Below are 17672 nucleotides of genomic sequence, written 5' to 3' on the forward strand. Positions count from 1 at the left end.
ATTTCTGGAATATTTTCACCTTCTCCTAATGCATCCAACTAAATTTATACACGATACAGTGGGTGTACTGAACATATCTGTGTAGCAAACTCAAATGCATCACTTTCTTGACACCTGTTGAAATATTGTTTCATTCTAGTCCATTCTTTATTCTGACTATGTTTTTCAAGACTTCTTATCCTTCAGTTTGTAAACACCCACCATTTTATGCTTGTCTTTACAAAGTTTTACAAAGTTATTCTTTACACAGTCTTAAATTTCTATGCACATTTTCTCAGTGTTTACAGTGAGGGGGATATGTATTCAGACACTTTTGTTTTTGTTGTTTAATATACAGTGGATATAAAAAAGTGCACACACCCCGAAAAACTGAGACCACAATGAATAATTTCAAAACTTTTCCCACCTTTAATGTGACCTATAACCTGTACAATTCAGTTGAAAAACAAACAAATCTGTTCAGGGGAAAAACATGAAAAAAAAACATACAGTAAGCTGGTTGCATAAGCGTGCACACCCTTAAACTAATACTTTGTTGAAGCACCTTTTGATTTAATTACAGCATTCAGTCTTTTTGGGTTCACACCTGCCATCAATTAAAATGACTCTGATTAACCCCAAATAAAGTTCAGACATTTACTCAGTTGCATCCTCCAGCAAAAGCCAGGGTTCACAGAGAGCTTACAAAGCAGCAAAGGGATCTCATTGTCGAAAGGTATCAGTCAGGAGAAGGGTACAAAAATATTTCCACGGCATTAGATATACCATGGAGCACAGTGAAGACAGTCATCAAGAAGTGGAGAAAATATGGGACAACAGTGACATTACTGAGAACTGGATGTCCCTCCAAAATTGATGAAAAGACAAGATGAAAACTGGTCAGGGAGGCTGCCAAGAGGCCGATAGCAATACTGAAGGAGCTGCAGGAATTTCTGGCAAGTACTGGTTATGTACTGCATGTGACAACAATCTCCTGTATTCTCCATATGTCTGGACTATGAGATAGGGTCAAAGAAAAACATCCAGGCCTGGCTAAATTTTGCAAAAAAAAATACATCAACGCTCCCAAAAGCATGTGGGAAAATGCGTTATGGTCTGATGAAACCAAGGTTGAACTTTTTGGCCACAATTCCAAAAGGTATGTTTGGCACAAAACCAACACTGCGCATCACCAAAAGAACACCATACCTACGATGAAGCATGGTGGTGGCAGCATCATGTTTTGGGGTTGTTTTTCTTCAGCTGGAACAGGGGCTTTAGTCAAGGTGGAGGGAATTATGAACAGTTCTAAATACCAGTCAATTGTGGACCAAAACCTTCAGGTATCTGCTCGAAAGCTGGAGATGAAGAGGAATTTCATCTTTCAGCATGACAGTGACCCCAAAAAAGTTTTGGAATGGCCCAGCCAGAGCCCAGACCTAAATCCAATTGAAAATCTGTGGGGTGACCTGAAAAGGGCTGTGCACAAGACATGCCCTTGCAATCTGACAGATTTGGAACATTTTTGCAAGGAAGAGTGGGCAAATATTGCCAAGTCTAGATGTGGCAGGCTGATAGACTCCGACCCAAAAAGACTGAATGCTGTAATTAAATCAAAAGGTGCTTCAACAAAGTATTAGTTTAAAGGTGTGCACACTTATGCAACCAGCTTATTGTCCGTTTTTTATTTTTTATGTTTTTCCCCCTCACAGATTTGTTTGTTTTTCAACTGAATTATACAGGTTATACTAGGTCACATTAAAGGTGGGAAAGGTTTTGAAATAATTTTTGTGGTCTCAGTTTTTTTTACAGCAGAAAAACCTATCATTTTAATGGGGTGTGTACACTTTTTATATCCACTGTACAGTGGATATATCAACTTCAAATTTTGCTGACATAATGTCTTGATATTGTAATTCTAAATATAAACCATAAAGAATGTATTCATAAGCAGAAAACATAGATACATTATATGGCCAAAAGTTTGTGCACACCTGACCATTGCATCCATATGGGCCTTCCCCAACTTTAAAAAGTTGGAAGCACAAAATTGTCTAGAATTTACCTTTGCTGGAACAAATGGTCATAAATCTGTTCCAGCATGACAATGACTCTGTCAACAAAGTGAAATCCATGGTTTGAAGACATGGTTTGCCAAGATTACAATGGAAGAATGTGAGGGTAAAGGGGGACTAAATCTGGAATGGAATGTTCAAAAAACACATGTGGGTGTTATGTTCAGGTGTCCACAAACTTTTGGTTGGAAAGATTTCATGCAACAAGAAGCAATCATGGTGAAGGTGAAAAAAGAAAACTAGAACTCTAAATCAGCTCGTCAAGTACAGAATATGGAAATGGGAGCATCATACGATATGGGGCTGCTTCTCTGCAAATGGTACTGTGGCATTATATATTATTCAAGGAACCATAAATCAAGTGATTTATGGTATGTATTAGAGGAGAATTTAATCTTGGCAAAGAAATTGAATTTGGGGACAAGATGGACATTTCAATGACCCCAAACATCCAGCAAAATAACTCAAGAAGGCATTGCATGGCCTTGCCAATTTACTGATTTGAATCCCATTGAAACTTTGTAGAGGATTTTGAAACTGTGTACATCCCCCTTTTTCCCCTTTCTTCCCCCTTCCTCTCTTCCCCATATCTTATTCTTTTTATATTGTATATGTAAATACTTAATTTAATTTATCTAGAAGTTTTTCCTCTATTTTCTATTCTCTGTTTATCCTGTAATGATGCTGCTGAAATCTTAATTTCCCTGAGGGAACCCTCCCTAAGAGATCAATAAAGTTCAATCTAATCTAATCTAATCTAATCTAATCTAATCTAATCTAATCTAATCTAATCTAATCTAATCTAATCTAATCTAATCTAATCTAATCTAATCTAATCTAATCTAATCTAATCTAATCTAATAAATGGGACCTTTGTAACTTTGGGGAATTAATGACAATTTGCCGAAAAGGCATGAGTCAAAAATCAGTCACAATGCTGTAAAAGCCAAATTACTTCATACTGTAGATGTCTCTAAGCTGTAATTGCCAAAGTACAGTACAGTCGTACTTTGTTGTAACAGCTTTGCAACAAAGTACTAATATTGGCAATTTTCATTTTCTGAATACTTTTTAAATTCACTGTTTGTTTTAAAGGAATATTTTTTATGCTTATTTCTAAAGTACTAATTTTGGGGGCCATATGTATAAGTACAACATCAAAAGACGTGTAAATTTGGAGTGAAGAACATACTAGTATATTCATCTGGCATTGAGATTGCAAACTAACCAGTTGTAAGCTTAGAAATGTCACTTCTACCAGAACGATATCTCTCTCCTTGAGTGTGCATGATTAGTGTTGAGACGGTCAGTATCAAGGGCAAAATGGTTTCTGTGGCGGTAGCATGACCTTAATGCAAACAATGAGTTTTATCAGTTGACTTTTAGCACTGGCTTAATAAACATAACAGTCCAGTAGCCACTGCTGTCCATCATGGCTGAAGAATACTCTTTACCTTAGCTGAAGATGCAATCAGAAATATTCATCAGTATCCACGTTCACTCACATCTGGTAAACTCATTTCTTTACCCAAACATCAATGCCAACAACAAACCCCACTAAAAGAGATATACCAATGCCTTTGTGGTATTGGATCATTTCTCCAAAGTGTGAAATCTCATACCAATAAGTGCACCCCCGAATGCATTCCATGTTAAAGAGATTTTTATATGAGGTTTTCTGTCATCATGGCCTTTCAGATGTAGTCCCAATTTCCATGTAAGCATGTGTAGAAAGCTTTCCTGAAGAATCAGTGAGCCGTACCTCCATAACGTATACAATCCACCAGCCAAGTGTAACACACCAAGAAGGAAGTCAGGATGTTTCTGAGAACTCATTGACACAGCTGCTAAAGGATTGTTTGGTTTTCTAAATTGTATTTTATGTCTCAGCATTTGTGACAATGTTTAGGAGAATATGTCTGTGCCAGTCTATCCTTTCTCCTGACTGGGTTTTTCAGTGCTCTGTCTAGACCTGGTCTACCAACCACAAGCCCCAGCTACTCTTTTTAATCTTACTTGTTTAATGTATTTATATTTATCTGTACTTGTCTTTTTTCAAAATTTTGCCTTTATTATAGTAAATTCTATTATACTTGCACATTTCCATTTCTGCACTTTAAACCCTAAAAAAATAATTTTAATTCATAATGTATCTTTTCGGTTTATGGTTATTTAGCACAAAAGTCTTTTAGCACAAATCTAAAGTCTTTTAGCACAAGTTCTAAAGTCTCTTAGCACAACTCAAAGTTCTTTAGCACAAAATCCAAGAACACTTTATCTTTATTATGAATACTTACTGATCATGTTTAAAGATGTTTAATAACGTTTTTTAGTGGTTGATAGCATTGAACAAAAAAGAAATATTGAAATCAAATATAAACATGCTGCAACAAAGTGAATTTCCCTGTAAACTAGCCACAGCTTACAGACTTGTCTTGATAATCAAACAACCCTTACATCTTAGCATAATCTCTTCTTCTTCATCTTCTTCTTGCTTCACGATTGCCATATTATAAACAATTGATATATTAATTTTGGTTGTTTTGTCATTCTTGAATGTTTATATTGCACTTTTATTTAATTGCCATTCATTCTAGGGTACTTTGGTGGAAGTTTCTTTGAAATTGGTCTTTTTTCTGTTAAAGACTTTGTAGCTTTATTCGTCAAATACATATGAAAACAGTAATATGTGATATCAAATGGACTTTTAATAATTTGAGTAAGTTTTTAGGAATAGATTCCACTGTTAGTCGGCAAAACACGTTATCAAGCAGGGAAAGAGACATCATCCCCCAATTAATTAATTCAGCAAACATGTAATTATTGACAGTCGGTTGAATTTGTGATATGATAAGAAATGACTGAAGTTATCTATGAAGGTGCCCACAATTCAAGGTTTGTTCTGGCTTAACTACAAATATCCAAAGACACCAAAGAATTGGATTTTCAGTCCACGTTTCAGGGATCAACAACTGATCCTTAACATGCACAGCAGCAGAAATTCCAGCTTCCAGTTGTGCTAAAAGACTCTGGATTTGTGCTAAAAGACTTGTGCTAAATAACCGGATCCCTATTTTTCCAACCCCATTATATATTGGACATTGTGAAACACCTTCCTCTAGCTAGCTGAAATATAAAGCACAGAAAACCCAATTTTCAGATTCAGTTTAAAGTTAATTTTATATTTTACTGGTGGTGTAGTGGTTAGCCCTGTCGCCTCACAGCAAGAAGGTTCTGGGTTTGAGCCCAGTAGCCGACGGGGTCCTTTCTGTGTGGAGTTTGTGTGTTCTCCCTGGGTGGGTGCTCCGGTTTCCCCCACAATCAAAAGATATGCAGTTAGGCTTACTGGCTACTCTAAATTGTCCATTGATCAAGCTTGGAGAGGGACGGGCTCTGCCAAGTTTAAATGCCCTAGACACACCACTGATGGACTGTTAAAATGTCATCAGTGGTGCTCCTACGGCCCTTGCCGGCTATGAGACGAAGAAGAAGAGATATTTTACTGTTTGATGTGTAGTCTGTTTTATTGCAGATCAGTAATAATAATACTATCTGTTTATTATTGTTATTATTATTTTGCAGCAGTTAGCTCCTCATGTCCGTGTTTGGGACTCTGTGAGTCTAAACACACTGCATGTTCTTGGAACTGGCTTTTTTGACAGGGCTCTTGTGTGCCTTTCCTTCTCTAAATCGGTAAGAGACATTTTTTGCATGCTGTGTTGCAAAAAGACTTTATATGACACTAAAGTTGTACTCTTAAACTTGTGTCCATTCCAACAATTTATCCATTCACCATACTGTATTTTAATAGTTCTGATAGGGAAAGGTTGTTTTCGGACTTCAGATTAAATACTGTGTAACTGTTGTTACACTCTCTATTAATGATAGAGCTTTGTACCTATAACTGTATTTGTGTCTATATTTTAACCATTTAGAATGGGGGCAGCTGGTTGTGTGCAGTAGATGACTCCAATGATCATGTTCTTTCAGTATGGGACTGGCAGCGAGAAGAGAGACTCGCTGAAGTGAAGGTATGTAATTTTGGGACACGTCAATGTTTTAAATAACCACTTAGAGCAAGTTGTTGAACTTCAAATCTAACTGTTAGTCATTGGGGCCAAGTTGGGGTGAGATGAGTCAGTCAGTCAGTCAGTCAGTCAGTCAGTCTTCTGTTACAAATATTATGATTTTTAGGAGATGAATGTTCTAGTCTTGTATGTGAATTTAAAAAAAATGTTGCTAGCGGTTTATTTCTCTTTTTCCAATGTTAGTTTCCAAGTCCAATGTCAATCACTGTTTTTCTGCTCTCTTATTACAGTGCTCCAACGAGTCGGTTTTTGCTACTGATTTCCATCCAACAGATGCAAACATAATTGTTACATGTGGGAAATCCCATCTTTGCTTTTGGACACTAGAAAAAGGCTCCCTTCTAAAGAAACAGGGTTTGTTTGAGGTAAATTTACAGATTATGGTATTTTTTGGCATATAGATTGTATAAGCAGTTATTTTATAAGTAATACCAAGCTATATTTATGTTTCTTGCAGAAACAAGAGAAGCCCAAGTTTGTCTTGTGTGTGACTTTTTCAGAAAATGGTGATGCTATCACTGGTGACTCCAGTGGAAATATACTTGTATGGGGCAAAGGTAAAGAAGTCAGTGGTCGAATTGTGGACATATTATTTCTTGCTCATTTTCAAGCCAGGATGGATTTTAGATTCCATAACCATTCCACATTACACATGATGAATATTTCATAAACATGTTTGTGTTAGTAGTATATTCTTAGTATTCTGGTCTGAGCTTTGTAAACTGTAACAGTGTAACAGCTGCATCCCTAAAATTTGATTACAGATGCCTAGTAAGGATTTTCAATCAGTGCTGCTTTGTTGAGCACATCTCTCATATGCTCATTGTTTCTGACCTTCCAGAGAGTGGGGTTAATGCTTGCTAATGTGGTTCACTGCTCTGTGTCTGTCTTGAAGGCTCTAATCGCATTAGTTTGGCCATTCCGGGTGCACATGAAAGCAGCGTGTTTGCTCTGTGCATGTTAAGAGACGGTACGTTGGTTTCGGGTGGGAAAGACCGTAAGCTCACTTCGTGGGATGGAAACTATCAGAAGATTCATATAGTGGAGGTAAGATGTTATATCATCTCAACAAATGGTGAAATTTTAAAATGTTCATATTTAAAATTAGATAGCATGTAATGTGCTGGATTTTATATTTAATGTTCTTATATAAAGTGAATTACATAAAACACCCAGTTTTATAAGTTTTTAATAATACTCGTTTTGTGCCACTGTATGTTATTTGTCTTAGGTTCCTGAAGTGTATGGGCCTATTCGCACAGTCGCTGAGGGGAAGGGAGAAGCTATTCTCATTGGAACAACCAAAAACTACATCTTGCTGGGAAATCTGAATGGTGAATTCACCCCCATTACACAGGTAAATATTGAAAGTTATCTCACAGATATAGAAAACTTTGACTTTAAAAAGGTCTATATGTAGATCATTGTTTGTTTGTTTGTTTGTTTTTTTAAATCTAATTACTTTGTACAGGTGATTCACTATTAAGCATAAAGAGAGTATTCCACTTAACTAGGCGAAAAATGCCGTATTTTACTCACTGAGCCTAATTTTATATAAATTATGTTAAAATAGCACTGGCTTTCCTGAATCCATCAATGGACAATCCAACTAAGATTCTATATTCTTTAGTGAAACATTTTTAGCCTACAACTAAGCTTAATGTTTCAATTCAATTCAGTTTAATTCAAATAGACCTTGTCATGAAGCAGCTTTACAGAAATCAGCATGTAGATTTAGATCCCAAACGAAAGCCAGAGGTGAAAATGGCAAGGAAAAATACCCTCAGATGAGATGAGGAAGAAATCTGAGGAGGAACTGCACTCAAAAGGGAACCTGTCCTCTTTATTTTTATTTATTTATTTTGAGGATAACCCCTTGAGATGTGGCATCTCATTTTCAAGGGGGTCCTAATGACAATACCAAAAAAGAAAAACAGGACTTGAACTCTTCTGGGTCACACCAGATAGTAGGATAATATAGTCATTACTTTACCACAACTGTATATTATCAAGTCAAACATTACTAAGTGTGTTGAAAAGATATACAGTATGGGATCACTGTACTTTAGTAGCAGTTCTACAGTATCCAGATGTGATTATCCATAGACAAAAGTGTGGAACATTGCTATTTCTCAAAAAACTGTAATACTAGATGAAACTTGTGTCTTTGTTTGTTTTTCAGGGTCATACTGATGAGTTATGGGGTTTAGCTGTGCACCCAGTGAAGCTGCAGTTCCTTACCTGTGGTCATGATAAATTGGTGAGTCTATGGGACTCTGAATCTCATCAGCCACTCTGGACCAAGACACTGGAGGTGAGCAGAAACCAGCGTATGCATCATATAGTGTAAATTAAATTACAGTGCCTTGTAAAAGTATTCATCCCCCTTGGTGTTTGTCCTGTTTTGTCGCATTACAAGCTGGAATTAAAATGGATTTTTGGGGGGTTAGCACCATTTGATTTACACAACATGCCTACCACTTTAAAGATGCACATTGGTTTTTTTTTATTGTGACATAAACAATAATTAAGATGAAAAACAGAAATCTGGAGTATGCATATGTATTCATCCCCTTTCGTATGAAACCCCTAAATAAGAGCTGGTCCCACCAATTCACTTCATAAGTCACATAATTAGTTGATTAAGATCCACCTGTGTGCAAAGTGTCACATGATCTGTCACATGATGTCTGTATAAATCAACCTGTTCTGGAAGGACCCTGACTCTGCTACACTACTAAGCAAGCAACATGAGAACCAAGGAGCACTCCAAACAGGTCAGAGACAAAGTTGTGAAGAAGTATAGATCAGGGTTGGGTTATAAAAAATATCCCAAACTTTGACTATCCCAGGGAACACCATTAAATCTATTATAGCAAAATGGAAAGAACATGGCACAACTACAAACCTTACAAAAGAAGATCGTCCACCAAAACTCACAGACTGGGCAAAGAGGGAATTAATCAGAGATACAACAAAGACACCAAAGATAACACTGAAGGAGCTGCAAAGATCCACAGCAGAGATAGGAGTATCTGTCCATAGGACCACTTTAAGCTGTACACCCCGCAGAGTGGGGCTTTATGGAAGACTGGCCAGAAAAAAGCCATTGCTGAAGAAAACACATTTGGAGTTTGCCCAACAGCATGTGGCAGACTCCCCAAACACACGGAAGAAGATTTTCTGGTCAAATGAGACAAAAATTGAACTTTTTGTCCATCATGGGAAATGCCATGTGTGGCGCAAACCCAACACCCTGAGAATATCATTCCTACAGTGAAGCATGATGGTGGCAGCATCATGCTATGGGGATGTTTTTCATCTGCAGGGACAGGAAAGCTGGTCAGGACTGAAGGAAAGATGGATGGCATTAAATGCAGGGCAATTCTGGAGGAAAACCTGTTTGAGTCAGCCAGAGGTTTGAGACTGGGATGAAGGTTCACGGTCCAGCAGGACAATGACCCTAAACATACTGCTAAAGTGACACTGGAGTGGTTTAAAGGGAAACATTTAAATGTCTTGGAATGGCCTAATCAAAGCCCAGACCTCAATCCAACTGAGAATCTGTGGCATAACTTGAAGATTGCTGTACACCAACGCAACCCATCTAACTTGAAGGAGTTGGAGCAGTTTTGCCTTGAGGAATGGGCAAAAATCCCAGTGGCTAGATGTGCTAAGCTAACAGAGACATACCCCAAGAGACTTGCAACTGTAGTTGCAAAAGGTGGCTCTACAAAGTATTGACTTTGAGGGGGGTGAATACCTATGCACACTCCAGATTTCTGTTTTTTCATCTTAATTATTGTTTGTGTCACAATAAAAAAAAACAATGTGCACCTTTAAAGTGGTAGGCATGTTGTGTAAATCAAATGTCGCTACCCCCCCCAAAAAAAATCCATTTTAATACGAGATTGTAATGCAACAAAACAGGACAAACACCAAGGGGGATGAATACTTTTGCAAGGCATTGTATAATACTCTCATTGAAGATGTTGCAGTGCTTTTATGAACTCCTAGAGTATTTTCAGGGTACACTGTCTTTCTTAAAACTATATGCAGTGACCAAAATGTCAATAAGCATCTCACATTAATATGTAAGTCTGGGTTGAACTTGGTGTGTATGATTGAGGTCTGTGTTTGTGTTTATGTGGATAGGATGCCGCTCAGTCTGCCGGCTTCCATCCCTCTGGGGCAATCATTGCCATAGGAACACAGACAGGCAGGTGAGAGAGGCTGTCCCTTCACAGCAATGAGGTCTCTGACATGTCATTACTGTTCGGGCAAATTTCTCATAATCTAATACATGGACGACCCTAAACCCATCGTTATTATGCAAATTTAATACACAGACATAGGACTAGTCCAGATTGATTCTTTAGATATCTTTTGAAACTATTAATATTCATGAAGCAGTCATCAACATATTAAAAAAAAAGCATAATAACAAAAGAAGTCTTTGAAAATGCTCCAAGCTCTTCAGCCTGAAGAGTTTTATATGGTCTGTTCTGCTGTTGTAATTGCACGGACAGGTGGCTTGTTCTGGATACTGAAACTAAGGATCTAGTCACAGTACATACGGATGGGAATGAACAGCTCTCAGTTATGCGTTTTTCTCCAGGTCAGTGTTCTGACAGCCACTATAATTATTTTCCCCCTCCATGCATTATTTGAAGTAATAAACACAGGGACACTGACAGAGCATCAGTGCACATGACACGTGTGGATTGAACATTTTGTCTTTCAGATGGCAATTTCCTTGCCATTGGGTCACATGACAATTACATCTACATTTATGCGGTGGCTGAGAATGGCAAGAAGTACAGTCGAGTGGGAAAATGCTCAGTAAGTTTTTGCTCAGTAATTAAAAAAAAAGAATTTCAAGTTTGCGTTTATTTATTAAAAATATAATCATCTGTGTCAAACTGTTGTCTCATAAATTATGACTAGAATTGACCATTATTTGTTCTTTTAATCTTATAAAACACCAATATATAGTATTTGTACAAAAATATGCTTTACACACATATGTCATGCTACAGTAATAATGGAGTTAAATGAAACCTCTACTCATAAATACATACATTAAATATGATTATGTATATAGAGGATATTACACAGTTGCATGAAGATATGAAGTTTATCTTTGAGTGGTGAATATATTCGCAAGAGAGCAAGGCGAGAAGGGATGTCATCGGAGTGAAATATCAGAAAATGTGTCACTCAGATCTGCAATGTATTTCGTATGAAACATGGGAGTTTTTCAACACAAGAAGATAAACTTCACATCTCTAAGCCAATGTGTGATTTTCTTTTTATTATATAGACACAAACAAAAAGTACCCAATTTTATCAAAACAATTCATCAATTTCCTCATAAGTGACATTTCGAGATTTATGTTATGGTTTTGGTTCTCCATGTCTCGGATGTAGCTTGTATGAAAAATATGAGTGCCGTATTTCCCAGGAAAACACTTGTGTCCATATAATATATTGAAATATTAATGTTGTATATAGCAATGGTGCTAATATCTTGGTTGGTGCTCAATTTTTAATGATGTTGATGGTGGTATTAGCTTGAAAGTTGAAGCTTTGGAAACATATCTGTTTGAGCACAGTGTATAGATGAGGAGGTGAGCGAGATGATCAGGCTAAAGAACTAAAGCGCTGCTCCACTGCACTCTTTAGGTTGAGATGAATTCCAACTGGCACCATTATCAGTAGATGAATGCGTGAATTAAAGCAGACTGTAAAAAAAATAGACATTTGAACAAAACTCAGAATTTCATTACAAAATACATTTCTGACACAATTGAAGATCACGTATTAATTGTTCAGGGTGGTTTTTAGAAAACAATCTTACTGAAAATATTTTCACTGTGGTCTCTTGTAGGGTCACTCCAGTTTCATTACACATCTAGACTGGTCTGTAGACTCTCAGTACCTGGTGTCCAACTCTGGAGATTATGAGATCCTTTACTGTGAGTACAGTTACATTTGCTATTAACAGGTTTAACCTTATTCTCATAAACAGGCCATTATTTAGCATTGAATTACACATCTGCTGGTATAAGCTCTGAGACATTTCATCCTCCAGCCATTATTAATCTATAGTACCTGGCAAAAGTTTGGACACACCTTCTAATTCAATGTTTTTTCTTTATTTTTATTAATTAAAAGACACTTAATGGCTTAAAAGTAAATGGCTTTCGATTGCATAAAATCGGTGAAATTTAGTTCCTTCTGAAATTTGGTCATTGTGATACAGTATATGTTTATTTTTGTAATATCTTAAAAAATCCCAGGCCATTCTGTAGCTGGGAAGTTATTTAATTTGAGGGGATTCCCTAGCAAATAATGTGCATGAAATCGCTCGCTTCACGCAGTCAAGCAGACAGAGGAAGTCTGTGTGCGCATGCGCAGGTTTACCTGAGTCATCGTTTTCTTCTTCATCTTTTGGGTTTTATGGCAGCTGGCATCCACAGTGTTGCATTACTGCCATCTACAGGTTTACCTTGACCGTGCACTGACAGTTCCATCATTCTGTCACTAAACGAACAATTGATCACACCAAAGTGCTCGCTGACAGCCAATATTTATTAGCTTGGTCCTGCATTTCCTTTCCTTCGCAGCATAACGTCTTTTCTTCTTGCTTTCCGTTACCGTAGTCGGTCTTTCACGTTTCATTTGCACACTCACGTTTGATATTCTTCTCTACTGTTTCAAATTTGTATCCCACAATGCCTTGTGCAAATGGGGAAAGCCAACAATGTGACGCATGACATAGTATCTTGAATTGGGTCAATGTGAAGCAGGAAAAATAGTGGAGAAATTCGTTAATTGTTCTATTTTTAAAAATGAATAAAATTGGAAGTCTGTGATTTGAATTCAGTAGCTTTCGGTCCACTAAACAAAAATATTTGGGTGTCAGGGAAAATTCTTTTTATGACCTACACTTGAAAAATCTGAAAGGCAGTCTACCTTTAAAGTAATGATGGATGTCGTTTCTCTTTACTGAGTTGAGCGGTTCTTGACATAATATGGATTACTACAGTTGTGGAATAGGGCTAGTTACTGTATTTTTATTATTTACTATTTACTGTTTGATCTCAAATGCATTAAAAAAGCAAGAAATTGCACTAAATAACTTTTGACGAGGCACATCTGTTAATTGAAAAACATTCCAGGTGACTACCTCATGAAGCTGGTTAAGATAATGCCAGTAGTGTGCAAAGCGTTATCAAGGTAAACGCTGCCTACTTTGAAGAATCTAAAATATCAAACATATTTTGTTTTGGAACACTTTTGTTTACCACATAATTCCATATATGTTGCATGTATTATTTCATAGTTTTGATGTCTTCACTACTGTTCTACAATGTAGAAACTACTTAAAATACAGAAAAACCTATTCATGAGTAGGTGTGTCCAAACTTTTGGCTGGTACTCTGTTATGTCTGATGTACAAAACATCTAGATGATGCCAATTGTTAGAAATTATTGAAATTAATAAGAATTCAGTCACTGAGTAATGTGGTTGCTTGTCCAGGGATCCCCTCTGTGTGTAAACAAGTAGTGAGTGTGGAAACTACTCGAGATATTCCATGGGCCACCTTTACCTGCACACTGGGCTTTCATGTGTTTGGTGAGTTCCAGGCAGTAATGTGTAATAATAAGGTTGGTCAAAGATCCATGAAATAGGATTCATTGGAGCCTGCACTGTTTCATGTCCTTTTCTATATTTGTATATGGATTAACGTGGATTACATTTGCTGAATGTTAGTTGTTGGTTAAGGTGATTTTATTTGTGCTCTCCCTCAGGCTTGTGGCCAGATGGCTCTGATGGGACAGACATTAATGCTGTGTGCAGTTCCAATGAGAAGAGACTTCTCGCCACTGGGGACGATTTTGGAAAAGTGCACCTCTTCTTATTCCCCTGCTCTCAATCCAGAGTAAGCAAGCAGCACGTGTTTTATTACCTTTTGTACATTACCGTATATACAGAGGAGAAAAATATATGCCTCATTTGTTTTGTTTTTTACTTTCTTTCTGTCTCCTCAGGCTCCTAGTCATGTCTATGGTGGTCACAGCAGTCATGTCACCAATGTTAACTTCCTGTTGGATGACAGCCACTTGGTGTCCACTGGAGGAAAGGACATGAGTGTAATGCAGTGGCGTGTGATATAAACAACTACTGACAGTGTATGCAGAAATGGAGTGGAACTATTCCCATTTCTATTCAATTCAAATGAAGGAGTGGCAGTCAATTGTAGGCCTATCCTGTGTAATGATGTGAGGCAGTCAGTTTAAGTTGTTGTTTACTATTGGCTAAAACATGAGCCCAGCATTCAAAATAAGCTTACTGTCTCATCGGCAGAATGGACATTCTGCAAAGGACATTGTGCAAACTCAACTCACACATTTACCTTGGAGTGATGACAAAAAAAAAAACTTTCTCCACATGATGCATATTATGTGATGCCAAAGGTGACAAATTTACCTTGAAACTGTTACAGCAGACAGTGGTGTATGACCCCACCATCTGGCCTCAAAAAGTATTGCAGCCACTCCTGTGTGATTGAATTTCAGTGTAAATGTATGATTGTCTCAAAACATCCTGAACTGATCTCAGTTTTCACTCTTCTTTAACACAACAAAGGCCCTGTGATCATAATAATCCTTGTTTGTACCAAAATGATGTGTGAACCCCCTTTTAGACAACACTTCAGCCAACAGTTCAGAGTTAGGGTACTAGGCTCTTCATGTTTTCTTTAATAAGGCTTAATGTAGTCTTAATTCACTGCAAGTTAATGAAACTGGTAAATATTAAAGTGCATTCCTTAAGTAGTCACAGACACCTTCCCCATTTTGTAGTGTTACAACCTAGGCAAACAGGCCTATATAATAATTGAATTAGTTCAGTATTCTTCAGTATTATGGGCTTTGTGAAGATTCATGACATGTAAGCCTTACTAATTCAATTTTCTTTCCAGATTGTAACACTACAAAATGTGGTAAAGTTCAAGGGGTGGGGGTGAATACTTATGCAATACATGGTGTTTGATTAATTTCTAAAGCTCTCCCAGAGAAAACTGTTGCCATGTTGATTAGCTTAAACGGTACTAACATTACTTTATATTAATGCCAACAAATCTAGCAAGGCAAAGTAATTATTTTAAACAACTCTATGCTGAACTGTATCTCCATTTCCTAATGACCATAATCATGCTTCATTTTTTTTTTTGCACTGAAAGAGAAGGAGAAACTCATCAGGGTTTTTAATGACTGTAGGTAGTGTATTAAAACTGTCTGAGCATGCACATGGTTGGCTGTATTTTTTAAAATACTTTTTCATTCACATTTTCATTTGCCTATTGATTGGCAGGTAGCACAATGTAAAAATATGATTTTGTTTCAGAAAACATGAGTGTTAACTTTTTTTTTTACCATTAAGGTGTAAGCTGAAATTGAAAGTTACATATGAATGAATCTGAAATGTAACATTTGAAATGAAGTTTTGATGGTATTAGGCATGTAACTGGCAATTATGCACAGACAACAACTGTTGCAGAATGCATAATAAAATGTAAATAAATAAATAGATCTGGCCTCATTATAATCATTAACAACTTTGGTACTTTATTCATGATTAAATTAATTCAAACCTGTCTGGATGTATGTGATCTTTTATTTATACATCTCTCAGCTAAAATACCTGTAATATATTTTATAAAGAGAGGTGTGTGCGGATATAGAAACAGAACGTTGTGTCACCTGATTTGTAGAGCAAGACGACAGCATGGCTGTATGTGACCTATGTATTAAATCCATTAACAAAACCAGCCAAACTCAGTTTACGCTGCTGAAAACAAAATAGGTTAGACCAGCATGAAAAGCACCAAACAACATGAAACTCATAACTTTCTTTTCTTAGCAAGATGATATCTAGATTATTAATGTAAAGTGTTGGGAACATAGTTCTTCTGTTGTAAATTTATATTAATTTGCTAAAACTTATGCATACTATGCATAACTAGATGGTTATTAACTCGTTTGATAGCTATTTAACATTCACAAAGAACTGAATACATTATATTCAATTCAGTACAGTTTTATTTGTACAGCACTTTTAACAATGGACATTGACACAAAGCTGATTTACAGATATGAATATATAGATTTGGATTTGTCCCTATTGACCAAGTCAAAAGTCTCCAAAAAGATTACCAAAATACAACCCTGATTCCAAAAAAGTTGGGACAAAGTACAAATTGTTAATAAAAACGGAATGAAATGATGTGGAAGTTTCAAAATTCCATATTTTATTCAGAATAGAACATAGATGACATATCAAATGTTTAAACTGAGAAAATGTATCATTTAAAGAGAAAAATTAGGTGATTTTAAATTTCATGACAACAACACATCTCAAAAAAGTTGGGACAAGGCCATGTTTACCACTGTGAGACATCCCCTTTTCTCTTTACAACAGTCTGTAAACGTCTGGGGACTGAGGAGACAAGTTGCTCAAGTTTAGGGATAGGAATGTTAACCCATTCTTGTCTAATGTAGGATTCTAGTTGCTCAACTGTCTTAGGTCTTTTTTGTCGTATCTCCCATTTTATGATGTGCCAAATGTTTTCTATGGGTGAAAGATCTGAACTGCAGGCTGGCCAGTTCAGTACCCGGACCCTTCTTCTACGCAGCCATGATGCTGTAATTGATGCAGTATGTGGTTTGGCATTGTCATGTTGGAAAATGCAAGGTCTTCCCTGAAAGAGACGTCATCTGGATGGGAGCATATGTTGCTCTAGAACCTGGATATACCTTTCAGCATTGATGGTGTCTTTCCAGATGTGTAAGCTGCCCATGCCACACGCACTAATGCAACCCCATACCATCAGAGATGCAGGCTTCTAAACTGAGCGCTGATAACAACTCGGGTCGTCCTTCTCCTCTTTAGTCCGAATGACACGGCGTCCCTGATTTCCATAAAGAACTTCAAATTTTGATTCGTCTGACCACAGAACAGTTTTCCACTTTGCCACAGTCCATTTTAAATGAACCTTGGCCCAGAGAAGACGTCTGCGCTTCTGGATCATGTTTAGATACGGCTTCTTCTTTGAACTATAGAGTTTTAGCTGGCAACGGCGGATGGCACAGTGAATTGTGTTCACAGATAATGTTCTCTGGAAATATTCCTGAGCCCATTTTGTGATTTCCAATACAGAAGCATGCCTGTATGTGACGCAGTGCCGTCTAAGGGCCCGAAGATCACGGGCACCCGGTATGGTTTTCCGGCCTTGACCCTGACGCACAGAGATTCTTCCAGATTCTCTGAATCTTTTGATGATATTATGCACTGTAGATGATGATATGTTCAAACTCTTTGCAATTTTACACTGTCGAACTCCTTTCTGAAATTGTTCCACTATTTGTCGGTGCAGAATTAGGGGGATTGGTGATCCTCTTCCCATCTTTACTTTTGAGAGCCGCTGCCACTCCAAGATGCTCTTTTTATACCCAGTCATGT

At 37.2% G+C, this 17672-nt stretch overlaps 1 protein-coding gene across 5 annotated transcripts in view; it reads left to right on the forward strand.

The window, feature by feature from the left end:
- Positions 1-15758, forward strand: part of eml1 (EMAP like 1) — a 69933-nt gene extending 54175 nt beyond the window's left edge. For 4 of the 5 annotated variants that reach the window (XM_060934071.1, XM_060934073.1, XM_060934075.1 and 1 more), the window contains 14 exons: positions 5637-5747; positions 5990-6085; positions 6373-6507; positions 6600-6699; positions 7038-7189; positions 7374-7499; positions 8325-8456; positions 10298-10365; positions 10672-10760; positions 10887-10984; positions 12033-12120; positions 13689-13784; positions 13961-14091; positions 14201-15758. In XM_060934071.1, the coding sequence (XP_060790054.1) occupies positions 5637-5747; positions 5990-6085; positions 6373-6507; positions 6600-6699; positions 7038-7189; positions 7374-7499; positions 8325-8456; positions 10298-10365; positions 10672-10760; positions 10887-10984; positions 12033-12120; positions 13689-13784; positions 13961-14091; positions 14201-14326 (1548 nt within the window). In that variant the 3' untranslated portion in view covers positions 14327-15758. The remainder of the gene's footprint in view (positions 1-5636; positions 5748-5989; positions 6086-6372; positions 6508-6599; positions 6700-7037; positions 7190-7373; positions 7500-8324; positions 8457-10297; positions 10366-10671; positions 10761-10886; positions 10985-12032; positions 12121-13688; positions 13785-13960; positions 14092-14200) is intronic. The other variant, XM_060934072.1, reaches the window with a different exon arrangement.
- The last annotated feature ends 1914 nt before the right edge of the window (positions 15759-17672 follow it).

The sequence above is a fragment of the Neoarius graeffei genome, chromosome 11 (assembly GCF_027579695.1).
Source record: "Neoarius graeffei isolate fNeoGra1 chromosome 11, fNeoGra1.pri, whole genome shotgun sequence".
NCBI lineage: Eukaryota > Metazoa > Chordata > Actinopteri > Siluriformes > Ariidae > Neoarius > Neoarius graeffei.